The sequence below is a fragment of the Mirounga angustirostris genome, unplaced genomic scaffold (genome assembly GCF_029215605.1).
Source record: "Mirounga angustirostris isolate CCGP_5_RB_7025 unplaced genomic scaffold, mMirAng1.0.hap1 SCAF_8, whole genome shotgun sequence".
Lineage (NCBI taxonomy): Eukaryota > Metazoa > Chordata > Mammalia > Carnivora > Phocidae > Mirounga > Mirounga angustirostris.
This window is the reverse complement of record NW_026991716.1, coordinates 3,598,529-3,616,870: the sequence shown is the minus strand read 5'-3', so window position 1 is coordinate 3,616,870 and position 18,342 is coordinate 3,598,529. Positions and strand designations below refer to the sequence as shown.

At 42.6% G+C, this 18,342-nt stretch overlaps 1 protein-coding gene across 6 annotated transcripts in view; it reads left to right on the top strand.

Annotated features, from left to right (window-relative positions):
• CARMIL1 (capping protein regulator and myosin 1 linker 1) overlaps positions 1-18,342 on the top strand; it is a 307,660-nt gene that overhangs the window by 189,034 nt on the left and 100,284 nt on the right. For all 6 annotated transcript variants that reach the window (XM_064597073.1, XM_064597072.1, XM_064597074.1 and 3 more), the window contains exons 17-22: positions 1,818-1,887; positions 9,758-9,839; positions 10,530-10,629; positions 10,732-10,786; positions 15,265-15,437; positions 16,898-16,966. In XM_064597073.1, coding sequence (XP_064453143.1) covers positions 1,818-1,887; positions 9,758-9,839; positions 10,530-10,629; positions 10,732-10,786; positions 15,265-15,437; positions 16,898-16,966 — 549 coding nt within the window. The remainder of the gene's footprint in view (positions 1-1,817; positions 1,888-9,757; positions 9,840-10,529; positions 10,630-10,731; positions 10,787-15,264; positions 15,438-16,897; positions 16,967-18,342) is intronic.

Here is an 18,342-nt window from a genome sequence, read left to right as displayed (position 1 = left end):
TGCCGTGGAGCTTTCCCCGGTGCGAGCTAGGCTTCGTCATTGTTCCCTTTGGTTTTGTTTTACGGTTGCTTTGGGATCTTTGTATTTGCCAGTCTCAGGAGCTGTTATATCTTCATCACTGGTTTTCTGTACCGTCCTTAAATATCTGAAAGCACACTATTGTTTCCTTGGCCTTAATCTACCTGTCAGGCGAGCAGGAAGAATGTCCCTTCCATGGAAGCATTGTAAGAATAGAGTGCGTGGCTGGGTTCTAGACACTCAGCACATATGAGAACTCGAAGGGACCTCTTTGGGAATGTGCTGACTGTCCCATCTTGCTGATGAGCACCCGAGACAGAGAAAAGTGATGTGTGACGTCCTGGGAGCCACCCACTGCGGGTACAGAGCCAGGACCTCGGCGCTGGCATTTGGGTTCTCCATGCCCCAGGCGCTTTCGGCGGCTCAATACTGCCTCCAAGAAGGAAAGGGGGGGAAGCCCTTGTTGGGGAAAGAGAAGCAATTTAATAAGTAATAAAACAGGAGCATGCACACAGATGAGGTCTGCCCAGCCTTTCTCATCGGCCTGTGTTTTGAGGAAGAAGGGACTGGTGAACTGGGTTGAAGGAATGAGAAGAAAGGCGCTACCCGCCTCCAGCACTCTTCCCTGGAAGCAGCCCAGCTCGCGGGCCCCACGCGCACCGTGGGAGCTCTCTCGCTCAGTGGGTGGATGAGGCCAGAGTCCCCGGCAGGGGGGATCCCAGAGACTGGTGTGAAGGAGGTGCCTTCCCACCTCACTCTCACCCCGCAGTATTTGTGGAGTATACGAGGTGGAGAATATGGGAACGCTGAGAACCAGTAGTTCCCCGAGGAGCTGATGCTTTGGGTCCACCCCCACCCCCCCAGTACTCCCTCCTGTCTGCCTGTCTTACAGTGGTGTGTGCACGCAAACACACACACACACACACACACACACACGCGCGTCGCCCTTGCCCAACAGCAGGAGCCCTCTGGTGCTCACCTGTGTGTTCCTCCCCGGGCCCGGTTGAGGTCTGTGATCCCTTCAGCGTGATTGATGGATGTGTGTGCCTGGGTCAAATTGTTGCGTGAAGCCTGCCGAAGGGTCTTAGACTTTATGGGACTGACTTGAGCAGGTGGAACCGATTCATTGTCTTAGAGATGCAAGCCACATGATTAGTCCAGTCTCCTCAGCATGCAGACCAGAACATGCCTCTTCATGGTGGTGATGTGCTTTGCCCCGAGACCAGCCTGTCATAGCTGGACAGACAGGCAGGATCCTGGGCTCGGACTCCGGACTTGGGCCTTATCTCCCATGCTCTTGTCTTCCTACCTCTGCTGTAGATGCTGGGAAAAAAAAAAACCAAAAACACCCTCTCCATAGACTGTAATTTCTGGTCCTGGATACAGCGGAGCCTGACTCCCTCATAACCTATTCCTTAGGGAAAACCAGTCTGACTTTGCTACTCTAATAACAATTGCCTCATAATTTTCTAAACGATATTAAAGGTGTTCTCAGGCAGATGCAGGTGGGAATTGATCTGTGATGAACATTGTTTAATTTCAGTGTGCAGTTAGGGGTACTGTTGGTTTATTTGCGTAGGAATAGCGATCCCGGCGTTCGGAATGGGCCTGCTCTGAGTCAGACAGAAGAATGTTACAGCGTCAGTTCTCACTGTGTCTGGGAGGAAGAAATGCAGTTGGCATTCTAAAACCTGACATGGTGCTTGGTGCTTGACCTTTTCTGGGCTTTATTCAGCATGTGAACGTATTTCGGTGCAGCCTATGGAATCTGTGTCTAATGTGTGTGTTTTCTCCCCCAGAGCGCTGTTGCTGGGCCTGGCTTGCAATCATAACTTGAAGGGGGTTTCTCTTGATCTCAGCAATTGTGAGGTAAGAACACGTTCAGACTACGGGATGGAAGAGATTATGATAGCCTCAAAATTGCTTTGCCTCTTTCCTGGAAAAAGTGTGATGCTGTGAATCCAGAGGGTATAAATGAAGCAGAAAAACACACATTTTATAGAAGTTTCTGATGTTCTGTATTTTGCAAGTTTTATCTACAAACAGCCACAGAACGCCGTTCAGAAAGCATTCAAGTGTGTTTTTAATGACTTGGGGTTTGTTTGTTTTTTATTCATTCTTCGTGCCAGTTGCTTAAGTATTTTATGATGAAGCCTCGAGATATAAAAGCCATAGACTAGCTTTACCGTTATGAAAAATGCAATGTTCTATGTCCCTTGCAGGGGACAGATGCGTGTAACCTGACTTGGATTCAGAGTGTGTGCAAGAGAATTACTGTCTTGTCATTCGCCTTATTTTTTAATGTCTCGATTTAAAACAGGAAAATTAAGATGCTTCTCAAAATTACAGCAATTCCAGACCCTTCCTATCAAAGAACACCAAGATAATTTGAGACTAAGAGCCTCTGCATTTTAGAGGGTACCTGAACTTTTAGTCTTGAGACTTTCAGTCTGTGTGGAGACCAGTAAGAAAAGACCCAGGTACAAGCCACAGGGCCCCTTCAGAGCCTGACTTTACTCAGCACGTCGTACGTGGTTCCTTCTTCCTGGGGCTGGAGGTGATGTCCCTTCATTCCTGCTCCTGGGCCTTTCTGCCCACTGTTCTCTCCTCCTGCCACACACTTGCCATGTCCCTCTTCCCCAAGGCTTCCCTCTCCGAGGATCTGGCTCAAGTCCAGTCTCCTCCATGCCTGCATCAGACTGCTAGGGTTCGATCCGAGTTTGGTCTTTACTAGCTATGCGGTCCCGCATGAATTAGACAAGACTGCAAAACCTCAATGTCTGCATCTGCAAAATGGAGCAGTGTTAGTGCCCTTCCCAGTGGCTCCTTACAGGGTTTAGAGGAGTTCTTCTTTGCAAAGTGCTTCCTGGGGCATCTGGGGCACGTAAGGGTTCTTTGCTTTTGTTGCTTATCTGTCTGTAGAATTTCCCCCCTGACTGCTTCAGCCCTTGGCGATCTTGTTCTTTTCTGATTGTCTGGTACTTAATGATGGTGACGTGCATTTGGACAGTGACCCATGGGGTGTCCTGCGCAACTGTTTGATTAGCTCCTATGTGCTCTCCCTGCTAGGCTGTAACTTGCCGGAAGATACTATTTGTGTCTTACTCATTTTGTGTTTCCCTTAGCTCCTAACAGAATGCCAGATACCAAGCCTAACACTAAATATTGAAGATTGATGCTTTACCTCTCTGAAAATTCTAGAAACTGACAAGTTTGAAATCATACCATGTAAATTGTTAGTGCAGGAATTTTTTTTTTTTTTAATTTTGAGCTGGGGTTAATACCAACTGTGTGTGATTTACCTAGTCATTTTGTTTGGAAAAAAGAAAAGCCAAAAGGAACAACAACAAAAAAACCCCACAAAACCCCTAAAAAAGTGCACTGTCAAATTTTCATGTGTAAATCACTGTTTTTTTTTTTTTTTAAATAAGATTTATATATTTATTTTAGAGAGAGCACAACTGGAGGGGCAGAGAGAGGGGGAAAGAGAATCTCAAGCAGACTCTGTGCTGAGCACAGAGCCCAACGTGGGACTTGATCTCACAACCCTGAGATCATGACCTGAGCCAAAATCAAGAATTGGACGCTTAACTGACTGAGCCACCCAGGCGCCCCCAGTGTTCTTTTATTTATAAAGACAGATCATATAATAGAAACCGAGTCTGGAAATACGAATTAATTGCTTACTAATACTTTCTTACGGGACCTGGCAGTAGTAAAAACTTTTGTATGGGGGGAGCAGTAAGAAGAATGGGGATAGGAAGGGTTATTCTATCAAAAAAAGCAAATTGGTATAAACTTGATTGTTCTACTATCTGACACTACTGAATGACCCAGATGTTTCACTTTCCTCATTAAATATAGTGACTGCTCTCAGTACAACATCTTCTGTTTAATTCTGTGATCAAAATGAAGGGACGTAAGTGATCATCTGGTTCCCATACTTACAAATGAAGAAAGCGAGTTCTAAAGAAGCTGAAATAATCCGGCTTACTAATGGCAGAGTCATGATGAAAGTATGCTTTCCTGATTGTTGTTAATTATATAGGTAATTATTAGAACATCAAGTATGATTAGATATTTTCTTCTCAAGTTGTCAGGTGCCATATATCCCCAAAGAAGACCGTGTTATATCACTGTGTAGCTTGTTCTTTAAACTCCTTTGTGATCCAACTGGGAATAACTTTCAAAGACAGTTCTATTTGGCGAACTGATAAAATTGACATTTTTGTAGGTCAGAAATGGCAGGCTGTTGGCAATTTCATATGGTTCCCCCCAATGGCTACTAGACTTTCCCTTTATAATTTTTTTCTTACTAAGGCAGAAATCCAGATGAAATGATTGCTCTCTGATGGTAGGGTTGGCCATTACGATGGTGATAATTACAACTTCCTTTTGGCCATTCGTTTATGGATTCTATGATGCAGCGGTACTGCTGAGAGATGGGGACCCTCCGGACTCCCTTGGTGCCATGTTCTCCCACCATCTTAATGCTTGAATCACAGTCCCAGGGGCCACACTTATAAAGTCACCTTATGTTGCTGCTCGTGGAAATTGGTGAAACACCAAATTATTTTTCTAAGTTAAGGCGTCTTATCACATTTTTCTTCTTACAGATGGGTGTCCAAATCTAACTAGGTTTCACTTTGCTCCTCTCCACGATAGAGTAAATCTCTCCGGTAAAGGTATAAGGGGTTATGATATTATCTTTGTAGAATGCTTGGCCATTTGAGTATTAACTGCTAACCCTTTTAATGATTTGACACTTCAGAGTTTAGGTAGTGCTCTCAGAAAAAATCTTTCGCTGACTTGGAAGTTTAAATCATGCATGTGTCTGTTTTTTTCTGTTCATTCTGTCTTTAGCCCTCGTAGATACAATCCCCTCTGTGTGTGTGAAATACCGTGAAGCCTTTGTATATTTATAAGTAAATAGTTCCTTTTATTTACAGAATAACTACTTGCCACTGGTTAGTTTTAAAATCAGGTTTGTATGGGTGTTACAGAAGATAAAAGGCCATCATCTAAGGTGGTTGAGTTTATCGGGAGGAGAGAGGAAAGTAACTTTCAAGTCAGAATCGTTTATAGAGATGGAAAAGGAGATATGATCAATGGTATTGTAATAACGTTGTAGGGTGTCAGATGGTGACCACACTTATCTTTGTGAGCATTTAATGTATAGAATTGTTGAGTCACTATATTATACACCTGAAACAGTTGTAACACTGTGTGTCAACTATACTTGAGTGTTTTTTTTTTTAGATTTTATTTATTTGATAGAGAGAGACACAGAGAGAGAGGAAACACAAGCAGGGAGAGTGGGAGAGGGAAAAGCAGGCTTCCTGCCGAGCAGGGAGCCTGATGCGGGGCTCAATCCCAGGACCCTGGGGTCATGACCTGAGCTGAAGGCAGACGCTTAACGACTGAGCCACCCAGGCGCCCTTGAGTGTTTTTAAGTGTCTACATGGGATTACAAGTAGTCATGGGAGACAAAAGGGGGTCATTGCAAAGGGTGGGTACTTTGGAATCAGAAAGGCGCCCTCTGAAACCTGGCTCAGCCACTTGGCTTGCCTTCCTTCAGCCTTTGGTTCTCACCTGTGGAATGGAGATTTTAACAGTTTGCGAGACAGTATTTGGCACCGTGCTGAGCCCGGCACATGTGGGCCATAATTGGGAGGGAAGAGGATTACTACAGCGAAGCCTAATTTTGAATGTCAGAATTCACAGCATGGGTCAGTACGGTCTTTCTGAAAAAAAAAATTTTTTTTTTTTTTTTAAATAAATCCTAAGGATGCTCATCACAGGTCCTCAGCATTTGTTTTGTTTTGTTTTTTTTTATAATTTTTTTTTTTAAGATTTTATTTATTTATTCATGAGAGACAGAGAGAGAGAGAGAGGCAGAGGGAGAAGCAGGCTCCCAAGGAGCAGGGAGCCCGATGTGGGATTCGATCCCAGGACCCTGGGATCATGACCTGAGCCGAAGGCAGACGCTTAACCATCTGAGCCACCCAGGCGCCCCCTGAAAAATTTTTATTTAGAAGCCATATAAATATTCTGCCTTTTCTGAAGCACTTTTTGGGAATTGCCTTCAAAGCTATTTTAAATCTTTCAAGAACAATTAGTCTCATCCATTTATAGTCATACCTGATTGCCAACACAAAACCATATCACCCTCTATGGCCCAACTTGTCTGTGAATGGCCTGTGGCCGATCCTAATTCACTCTCAAAGGGTAAGGATTCAGCATCCGTGTGGATGTTCAAAGAAATGCGTTCCATTGCGCTCTAGGTTAGTTCCAAAAGAAGCATTTCCGACCTGTTTTATATGGTAGTAGTGAAATTGGCACGCGGATGTATTCTCCCCACGTACCTGTCTACCCGAAGGGAGGCCGTGGGTCTGTCATTTTGGCCTGTGTTGAGACATCTTTTTCACAGTCCTACTTCAGGAGAGTAGGTAAGTGCTGCAACTGAACTCTTCCACGTCGCTCTCCTTCCAAGTGAGAGAGCAAAATCCCCGAGGCTTCATCAGAGACTCAAAGGCTAATTACAGCTGAGAATTAGGTGTAGGTCTGGGTGTGGAGTTAATTCTTTTAAGGAGAAACTTCCCGTTCCACAGTGGCACAAACTCATTCCACAGTTCATGGCAAGATGCTTTGATGATGCGTAGGAGGAGGAGCCCCGGATACTAAAATTTGTAACGAGTAGGACATTGCTGCAAGCGAATAGGAACTTCTGAGGCAATTCCGTCTGACTTGACAGTGGTTCACCCAGCTTTGAGGCGCGAAGGCAGGTGTGCTGTGTGTGTGTGGGGGGGTTCCGAACTATAGTCCCCCCTGCGGGTCAGGTTCCCGGTGGGCGCCCTGATCCTGACCTGAGCTGAAATCAAGAGTCGGATGCTCAACTGACTGAGCCCCCAGGTGTGCCCTAAAGGCAAATGAATTTTCCAAATAAAAGTTCAGTCTAGATTTTAGTTTTCCTGTTTCTCTTGTCCCCATTATGGCTCTTTGAGTATTAGAGGCAACTGTTCACTTAGAACTATGAGTAACGTCTGAAATGTTCCACCGTTCTCGAGTGAGAGGACACTTCTCTGTGGAAAGAAATGTGAGTTTATTTTTTAACTTTTCGAAAAGTATTCAGTGATTCAGTCACATTGACTCCTCTTTGATCTTGCTTTCTTTTAAATGATGTTAGTGTGTGGGATCCAAATGAGGGTAATTTAAAAAACAGTTTTACACACACACGTGGACACATGCAAATTCTACTCTATGCAAATTCATTTAAAAGGATTTTCATTTACAATAATGGAAGAGCTTTTATTGTTTGGGGAAAGGTTTAGCTTTGGGCGAGTTTTAGGCATTTAATAACCTGTGAATTCAATTGAATGTTCTTGGTAACTGAGGATCAGTTATCTTCTTAGTTAAATTTTTGATTTGGGTTTTGGGAGCAGATTTTAGTTGGAAGTGTTTTTCTGACTCTTGCTTTTTTACATGGTGTATTGATAAAGGCTTCAGCTTCTCTGTTCTGTTTACCGCTGATAACGTGTTTTCATTTTTTTCTCCTTGGGCTTTCCTTAGCTTGGCCACTGTGTAAGTACTTTATGAATCAAAATAGGGTCTGTGGATATATTTGATTGTTTTTTAGCTATTGGAAAATGTTAGTTTTATGGGTATATGCTACAAATATTAGCAGTCAAGAGTATTTGTAAAATAAGCAGAATTGAGCAATTAATGTCACCTATATTTTCCATATCTGTAAATGGAATATTTTTACTGTACTTGATAATAATAAGTAGAGATTTTCTTGTAGAAATTTTACTTCTCAACAGAGACATCACTAACAGCAAATAATCAAATTGTGGAGACTTAGGCACTTACGTTTATCTTCTCAGAAGTGTCATTTTTCATGCTCAGAATATCAAATTATGTTTCTTTGAAGTGTTTGCTTGAAGTATTTTTTGCTTTAACTTTGAAGTAGTCTGAATATACATTCACTTCTTCAAGTATTAACAAGCTGTGATCTGAAGTCGTGCTTCTTAAAACTATTTGCAGTGAAAACCTGGTTGTTATTTTTTTTTTGTACTTCCATTTCATCATAAACCAATACTTTTGCAAAAATATATAAAAAAAGATTTAAAAAGACATAAACAATATAAGCCCTCATTTTTTGTTATTAGATGCAACAGACCTAAAATTATTATTACTAAGGTTTCTAAAATATTTATAGTCAATTTCTGTACTTTTTTTACCTAAGACCAGTAGTGAACTTTGCAGACTGCCACCTGTCCATGGACCACACTTCGAGTAGCATCTGCCGGGGCGAGTCTAGAGATGATGTGATAAAGCTGGGTTTGGGGCATGTGGGTAAGCTCGAGAGCACCTGGGAATACAACCACGTGTAGTAAAATACCTGCTGATTCTTGGCAGTTGCTCCACACATTGGGTTATAAGCCCCTCAGCTGTGGGGTTAATTGGTCTTGGTTTCCCTGGAGTGTGTAGACCAGCCTCCTGGGCAGGTGTGTCTCTGTGTGACACTCCCCTTTAGAGTTCACTTCGGGTCCCCCAGAGTAATCTGCTGTCACCATAGAAAGTAGGGAAGGCTGAATTTAAATACCTTAACTGAAATACTCCTGAATAAAGAGCAATCCCAAAACTGCTTAACACCCAAGGAGCCAGGGAAATTGGCAGGTTTTGGTTCCGGGTACCATAAAAATATTGCATCTAAAATAGTGAACTAAGGATTCTTTAAATTCTTACATCAGAACTTGCACAAGTTCTAGGGAGTAGCATTTTGCATTTTACACTTGGTATAGAAATTTAGATACATTTTAATTTTCTTATATCAATAGAGAAGTACTATGTTCCCTTGGTACATAATAGGTTCCCAATAAATGATAGTTTCTTTCCCTTATTAAATAGTAAGTTAGCTGATCAAAGGGGCCATAGCTCAGGAAATTTGCATCCTTTACAATCCTTTACATATGGTAGGAACTCAAATAGTTGCTGAGTGGAGAATAAAAAGATACTCTGACCTCTGTAGATAATGCTTTTGGTTTTATGGGAAAAGATGCAAAGTATTGAGTTTTATAGGTTGCCTGTCTCTTTAAGTAAATGAGGTCATGGAATGAGAATTAGTTTTGCTACAAGGCAACCATAATAATATTTTAAATTGATCTAACATCTTTTTCTTCTGTGGCTCGATGAGTTTATACAAATCATTTAATAATCACCTTTCGCTGTTTACTTTGTAAACGTGAGACTGCACACTGTTTCGGTGGGAAGGCGGGCTGGGTCCTTCACGACGTGGATGACAGTCAACAACACTTCATCTTCATTGTCTCCTTTGATTGTTTTGCTGCTACTTGGTGGAGTTCTACCCTGAAATCTGGAATAATCAAACAAAATCCATACCAGTTTCCCATGTGTAAAAGGGAATTGCTAGGTTTCCAAAAGTCAGAAATGAAGACAGTTCTTGTGGGCTGAGAGAAGCTGCATTCCCCATGCTGACAGAGAGTATAGTCTCCATCTTCTGTTTCTTTTTCTAGCAATTTCCAGAGTTTGGTGCTATGGGAAACAGTAGCAATAACTAGTGATTGGCTCTTTACCATTGATGGTAGCTATGGAGTTGATAAGCGTTCACTCGTTCTTTGGCACCAAGTCGGAGACTGTATCTCCTGCTTTTAGTATTTTTTGGTTCCACGTCCAGTAGGTGACCGCTTCACCTTGTGTGTGGTTTGTGTTTCTCCAGCTGAGATCAGGAGGCGCACAAGTATTAGAAGGCTGCATCGCCGAAATCCACAACATCACCAGCTTAGATATCTCTGATAACGGTAAGTCAGAAACAGAAAAGAAACAGAAATATTATTTGAAGCAAGTTAGTAAGGGGAAAATAGAAAGCTCAACCTAGACAACACCTTAATGAACGTGTTATCTCACTTCTTGACCAGTAGGGCTGTTAAGTTTTAACAGAATTTATTTATGGAATAAGTCAATACCAAAAGTCTTACTAAGTTGATACCATGGCCAAAAACGCAAGAAAAGAAGTCAGTTAAAAAAAAAAATCCTCATCAGAACATCGATAATGATCTTGATCTGACCTTTTGCATTCTTGGTGATAATAAAATAAAATCCTTGTGTATTTACTCAGAAACGTGTTTCATTAGCTTCATTTCTGCCAATTACAGTAGCATGTGAGTAGGAGCCTGTTTAGTTTGCATTGGCAACTGCAGTTACCTACCAGCAAACGGGATGTTAGGATCTTCTCTTATACAATTGTGGGCAGAGATGAGACTCATCCTTTCCCCGTTCCTTGCTGAGAGAATGAGTTTATCCCTGTGAAATAATAGGACATGAAAAGAGAGCAAAAAATTCCTTTGAAAATGAAAGATTAGAATCCCAGGGCCCTCGGGACGGTAGAGAAAGTCATCCAAGTTCATGTCACCTTTGCTTAATTGTGTTCCAGCTGAGAATTTATTTATACATGTGTGTTTTGATTATCTGCTTACTCTGATTCTTTCCAGGTTTAGAATCTGACCTATCCACCTTAATAGTGTGGCTCAGTAAAAACAGATCAATACAACACCTGGCATTAGGCAAAAATTTTAATAATATGAAATCCAAGTAAGAGCTTTAAATTTTTTTTATATGACAATGATGAAAATAAGCAACCTCGTGAAAGCTTTTGATTTGATTCCACTGTCCACATCTTTAAAATCTCTTTAGAAATCTGACACCTGTGTTGGACAACTTAGTGCAGATGATTCAAGATGAAGAATCGGTGAGTATTGTTTCTACCGAGTTAATGTTGCTACACTTTCAGATAATTTTATCTATATACACCATTTCTATTGTTTTTTTAATGAACTAGATATTTATGCTTTAGTACAGTTAAATGTATTTAAAATTGCTTACTCTTCATTTCAACTCATTACTAATTAAAGGAAGATTGTAACTAAAAGATTAAAAGAAGTATAAATTGACTTATAAGCCCATCTTTTAATAAGACTTACTACTTCCTAACTTCAGTGAATGCACTAATCTGCAAGCATGAATTTTTTTCAATCTAGTTGACTTTCTGACCTTACATCATGCTGGGCAACATCATATTGCTAATTTGAATTTCGTCTAGTAATTATGCAGAATTACAAAAGCCTAAGAAGGTTGGTCGCCCATCTTAAATTGCTTCTAGAGCTCTAGTGTCCTTCTTCTAGTTTTATTCCCTTCAGTTGCTCCTGGCCAAGACTTGGTTCTGGGTAAAGAAATTTAATTTTAAATAGTATCCTATTTTGCTGCCCTTTAAGGTGCATTAGAAAAAGAAAAAAGATACATATTTTAAAGATTTATTTTAGAGAAAGAGAGAGCATGAAGAGGAGGGGCAGAGGGAGAAGGAGAGAGAATTTCAAGCAGACTCTGCGCACAACGAGAAGCTGGATTCGGGGCTGGATCTCATGACCCTGAGATCATGACCTAAGCCAAAACCAAGAGTCGGATGCTTAACTGACTCTGCCACCCAGGCGCCCTAAGAAAAAGATACTTTATGGACAAAGCAAGAAGCACTCTGCTGTCAATTCCTTTAACTTAAACCCAGTGTATCTTAAATTTTGTACCTTACATTTTACTGATGCTCTTTAAGAGTTTGTCCATTACTTATTTTGGTCCTGTTTGGCCACCAACCAGCTTTTACGGTTCCTAAAACCCAAATCAACATGTATTCCTACGACAAAGGACTCACATTATTAATGTTTTGTGATAGCTACTTTGTAGGTCGTAAGAGTGATTTCCTCTATGAATCATGTGAGATAGGACACATTTTTAAAAGTGTCATTTTCCCTCTTGAGTTCATACAGGATAGTAGCAAATTCTATTAGGACTGTAAGCTAACTTTTCTGAGCAAGCTAAAGGGCCAGGAGAGGTGGAGACTGGAACTTTTCCTTGCTTCTCCTTGCCCACACCTCTCTGTGTGGCTCTAACCTGGAGGGTGCGAGAAAATTCGGCTGTCCTGCCTCTTTGTTGTGTGGATATAATTTCCAACCTATGGACTAGAAATGAAACTCATTATTATTTAATGAATATGGGCACTTCTCTTTGTCCTCATTTGGTAACACCTTGTTTTGTTACTTTTTTACTGGGTTATTAAAATTAGGGGCATAAATCAGAATTGACACAGTTTTGCATATTTAATTTGACTTTACACCACCTTGCTTTGAGTTTCTGAATTCACAGTCTTGGCCCAGTTTTAAAAGATTGAGGAAGCTTATATTGCAGAATCCCATTTGATATTCATCCCCAAATACTTGTTTCTTAGTGCATATTTTAGGAAAATTTACATTTTATGAAAAATAGATTTTAAAATTTCATGTTTTGCTTATTACATGAGGGTCTTCTGTTTCTGTAATTCCGAAAGTCTCTCACTTAAAAACAATCTTGATATTTAAAACACACCTCAAAACATATTTGCAGGTGGGAAAGTTTGCTATGTAAATGTGAATTCTGTCAAGTTACAAGTTTGCCGCTAATAATATACAGGGAAAGAAAGCTCTTTATGTTCATGTCACTGAAAAGTAGGTGGCTTTTTCAGAAAGCAATTACCTTCTATTTTTTTCCTACTTCTGAATTAGTAATGTGCAAAACAATTCAGAATGATTAGGAGCTGAGTCTTGCGACTCTAAAAATTCCACCAATAACTGACACGATCGGGCTGTCTTTTTATTTTATTTTTTAAAGGTTTTTCCATATATAAAATCATCTCTTGCTTTGTACGTTCTGACCTTGTGTTTATAGGAGCCTGTTCTTTGACGGCCCGTGGAACACTATCTTCGCCTCGTGTTGCATGTTATATTTGGTTGGAAAACCTAGATGCCCGGGGCTCCAATGTCACTTTCAACTACAGACCGTGTTTGTCAGGCCGCTGTGACTGGAGCCCTGGGACAGTACGCGGAGGGGCCGAGATGCCAGGGAATCTTGTTTTGAAGTGTTACACACAAGCCCGTGTCGTAACCAGTGGAAGGGAACGTATTTCTCCTGGGAGTGCCGGTAGCAAGGAGGCAGATTCTCAGATTAAGCATGTTCAGCTATGAAAAGAAATAGTAAGATTTCAAATAGTAATATTGCGTGGAAGTTCAGTAAATCAGGAAGGGATGACCTTATAAATATGCATGCGATTCAGGCTCTTCTGTTCGCATTAATGACTCTACCTATTATGTTTAAGTGTTAACTGGGGTGTATTCGAGTTTGAATATAGTACTGGAATCCGGTGCTTGCTAGCTTGGAGACTTGGCAGCTTTCCAGAATGAGGAAGCAGCCGTAATATATATCATTTTTGTAGTAATTGAATAGAGATTATTGAAATGGTGAGAGATGTGATTAGAGCTTTTTATTAAAGGAACACTGCATTTGTTTTCATTTAAAACATTAAGGTTCCCGAGGCTGAAGCCTTTTAGTTTAGTTTTTTTCCCATTTCCTTGAGTGCGGGATTTTAACATTAACGCAACCTCCCTAAAGCTGCCTGCGTCTAAACATATGCAGGCTTTCTGGTGCTCAGTGCCCTAGCATTTACCAGGCCGTTTCATTTTAGAAATTTGATTCACGTTAATAGATTACCTTTTGATTTTACCGTAGCTGTATTAGGTTTAGAAAGCATGGCCAGATTTGGACAGTAAGGACAGTGAGTGTGGTCACTTGGTCAAACTGTAGTCACACGCATGAGGCTGCTTGTGGATAACTGAGTCTTAAAGCCATCAGCGCCCCCATCCCACCTTCTGTAGCCTTTTGGCAGATGCACCTTGAACAGCTCAACGTCGGGTGGTTGAGTGGGTACAGACAGACGCCACGCAGCGTCTCCAGGTACATCTCGAGAGCCCGGATGCCATGGGCCCTGGTGGAGCGTAGATGGCTCTAGCTGCCATGTCCTCCTCCCTGTAATGTAAGCCTGCTTATGGAATAAGCATCTAGAACTGTGTAGTATGGCTGGGCCACTCAAGACCACCTGAAGCAACCCGGAAGACATCCAGACCCCCCAGGGAAGACTGAGTTCTGACGGTTGGGGCCGCATTGTTTCAGGTTCTAGAATTCTCCCCGCTTCATTAATTCCGTTCTGGCTGAACTCAGGAATTGCCAATTCAGATGCCTACGGGGCTGGTCCGGAGGCATAAACAAGTTTTTTGGGGCCAGACAGAACCTGCCTCTGGGCCACGGGGTCTTCAATCCCTGGCTGAAATGGACAGCAAGCGAGCTGGTTTGGATTCACCATCCAGCTTATGGCAATAAAAAAGTCACAGACGTTTGACTTTTTCTCTTTTTTAAAAAATTACGTGTGTTCTGATTGGTACTTCTAAGATAAAACAGAGGGCGATCATTAAAAGGATCAAGGATAAGCTACGAGGGGCCCAGAGCACAAAATCCATTCCGTTCTGCAACTTTCTAACCATGTGACCTCGGTTGAGTCACTTAGCCTTTCTGTGTCTCATTTGGGAGAGATGGGGATAACAATACCGAGTATATAACACATAAGTGTTGGGGGTTTCTATGATTAATACATATAAAAAGCTGGAACGGTGGTTAAGGATAGTATGCGTTCAGTAAATGTCAGCTATTATTAATCTTGGCTGGCTTTTATTTTGCATTTGTCCTTTGCTAGTATTTTAAGATGTCATTTCACCTTGCATAAAAATAGAATGGGTAAAAAGGGATAGCATAGCTGTATAGAAGCTCGGAAATTTCATGTACTCTTCTTATTTATTTCTTCCTATCCTGCAGTTTTTTTTTTTTTTTTAAAGATTTTTAAAAACTTATTTGACAGAGAGAGACACAGCGAGAGAAGGAACACAAGCAGGGGGAATGGGAGAGGGAGAAGCAGGCTGAGCCGGGAGCCCGATGCGGGGCTCGATCCCAGGACCCTGGGACTATGACCTGAGTGGAAGGCAGGCGCTTAACGACTGAGCCCCCCAGTCGCCCCTTCCTGTCCTCCACTTTAAAAGAGCTGGCACCCGCCACTTCAGGTGTCCTTCCACCCCTTCCCTTAGGAGAGCGGTGGCCAGTGTTCAGCACTGAAACCCAAGCTCTCCGTGTGTATCCAGAACCTTCGGGTCCCATTCATCAAAAACTGGCTCTGTTTTTGAACCAGAGTTTCAAAACGAGACGCTCTGGATGTGTGCAGCGGGCACCTCCCTGGTGATTCTCCATGAAACGGGTCATGGTGGGCGGAGGCTGCTTCCACCAGCTCATGTCACTGCTTGCTGCCCCTTGTTCCCTCCTCAGCCCCTGCAGTCCTTGTCCCTGGCCGACTCAAAACTCAAGACCGAGGTCACCATCCTCATCAATGCCCTGGGAAGCAACACCTCTCTGACCAAAGTGGACATCAGTGGGAACGGGATGGGGGACATGGGAGCGAAGATGCTGGCCAAAGCCCTGCAGATCAACACCAAGCTCAGGTATGCGGGTCAGGCGCTCGGCCCTGAGACGAGGATGCTTGCCCTAAGGAGGGCCCTAGAAAGCTCTGGGAGAGATTCAGGCCCCCCAGCATTGGAGAGCCGGTGATTGTTTCAAGTCTTTTGTCAAAATCCTGGGGATGGCAGGGGGCGTCCCAAAGTTAGACATTGTGATTCCCGTGAGCTGTTGTCTTACAGATTTTCACTGTGGCATGAAACCCAACTGAGAACTAGGCAGTGTCCTGTTTCACGGTGTTGGCAGCTGTGAGGGGAGGGGCAGTGAGCAGAGCCAGGAAGACGGAAGGTCCAACACGAGGGCCTTCCCTGTCCTTGGCTGTGAGCCCGTCACCTCCCCTCCCCCACTGCTGCCAATATAAGGACTTAAAACCCCAGGGATGCAGGAGGTGCCTTGGTTAAAGGCAAGTTCATGCTGGGTGCTAACTATTCTGTGTAGTGGTTTTCAACCACTTGTAGTGTTTCCCAAGTGTGGCTTTTCTTAGGGACTGGCTACTTGGTAACCACTGTTATTAAGGACCACATTACCATCCATCCTTCAGAGAGATCCAGTTGCTCCCAAGTCCAGCAGTCTGGTAAATGAATATTTAATTCACATTGCTCTTCAAGGGGCTCTTTCTTGATGTTTCTGGATACTTCCCTTGCCCTCCTGAACTTTCTGTCTACACTGAAGCCAAAAACTGCAATAATCTCTCTGAAGGTCAGAGTGTATGTAAAGAAAGTCCTTGAGATCAGGAAGGGAAAGCATTTAGAGGTGTGATTCTTGGATCAGACAAATAAAAGCTGCTTCATGTGGCAGGTGAATTGACAGACACCAAAATACCTCTGAAGTGTTCACATTCTGAAAGTGAAATAGTACTTTTCTTCCAAAATAGATTGTGTTTAAAAAGTAAACAACGTCTATTTATGGAAACCAAGGGTTTACCAGCAGAGTGAGAACTTTCTGGGATGGCTGATCATACCATGTCAGGGCAATGATGAAAACAGAAGACAGACTCCTTTTAGTTACTTAGGATGGACCAAAAAGTCTCAGGACCTGAACTTCTTCGTGCTGGACAAGGGATTCTTTAGCATCTTTTACAAACAGCTCTAGCTTCAGACATGACTACTAGAATACTATTTGGAGAATATGTTGAGAGAATATCAGAGAAATCAGGTTTTAGAGTTTTCTGGCTGCAAAGCATCAGGTAACATCATGGCACGTTAATGAGTATGCTGTGGCTTTTATTGTGATTTTTTTGTACTATGTGAGCAGTAAATGGGTTAAGAATGTAATGTTGGAGGAAATGCTCATCCTTGCTGTGTCTAAAACTAAGTTGATGTTATTCCTTGCCTGTCGTGCTAAAATACCTGGATGATGTTTTCTACAAGAGATTCATCTTCAGTAGGGGAATCATTTTCTCCATCCCCAAATGTCTGATCATTTATGTGACTTGGTTTTCCGACAGGACTGTCATATGGGACAAGAACAACATTACCGCACAAGGCTTTCAGGATATAGCTGTTGCTATGGAAAAGTAAGTTTTAATTGGGACTTCTTTCTGGAAAAATACAAAGGAACCAATGGTGTCTGTTTTACCTGTGGTATGATGGAGGTAGCAGTGAATTTGGATCCAGAAGATCTGCTACCAATGCTACCCAGCCATGGGACCCGGGAAAACATGGACGTTGTTCTGGCGTGAGTTTCTTAGTCTGTCCACGAGGGCAGAGATGCACCATCATCGTGAGGATAAAATGAGATCATGGTGGAGGGGCCACACCACACGATGGTCACCTGGCTTTTCCTTATGGTTTCACATTCTCTTCCCATCAGGTCTTGCCTTTTTTGCCCATTATGACAACTCTGAATACAGTGAAGAGAAGAAAGCTGAGCTCCAGACAATAAACCTGAAATCGATGGATGGCAGGCTAACTTACTGCTGTCAGAGGCTTTCTTTATTACCATAGTAACTAAAGCCTGCAATTATTGTTTATTGTCAAATTTACTTCCCTGGTAAACAAAACGAGGCAATAATAGGAAGATGGCTGGAAGAAATTCTAGAAATCCTGGTTCTTTTTGAGCTCTTTAGTCCTCATATTGTATTCTGAAGGCAGAAATGATCAAAGCAGGTTTACAGCATTAGAAATGAGAGGTTACAAAATGTGGGTGGGAAATAAGGGGCTAGTAGCATAGAAGCTGGTCCCCTGGGGAAGGGATCGGGGAATGCTCATTATTGGTGTTTTTTCCCAGATTCCCTTCATGCGTGAGGCCTCCTAGGTGGAGCTCTCATGCCCAGCATGGTATCATGGATAAAACCCTAGGCCTGGAAAAAAGAGCCCTCCATTCAGTCCCCGGCTCTGTCACCAGCAAGCCTGTCCTCTTGAGCAAAGCATCACACCTTTCTGATTAATTCTTCTTTTACAGAGTGAGATCCCTAAGTGGCTTCCAGTTCTAAATCCCAGGGTTCTGACTTAGTCAGGAGCCTATGATCGCAGCCCCCACAGACCGTCACTAAATATGGACAAGGCAACTTGCTCCACCTCTCCCGGAGCCTTCCACCTATAATTACTCCCATTGCGCCAGGAAACCCTGGAATGGAAACATTTGTTTACAAATAGCTACATTTAGGTGCGAACAGCACAGTTGCCTCTGCTGTAGACTGCTAACAGCCCACACTGGTCTTTGTGGGAAGCCCAAGAGCCTGTACACCCGGTACTCAACATTTCCAGATTGATGGTAGGGCTACCCGGCTTACAGTCTCTTCTGTACGCCGTGCTCCATGATGCCAGTGGCCCAAAGTCACATTTGGTTTAAATAAAGTATGCTGGTCTGCAGCATGATCATCACTGGACGAGGCCAAGGAAAATCCTCACGGCTGCAAAATAGATGCATTGTCTCTTCATTTCAGTTGGC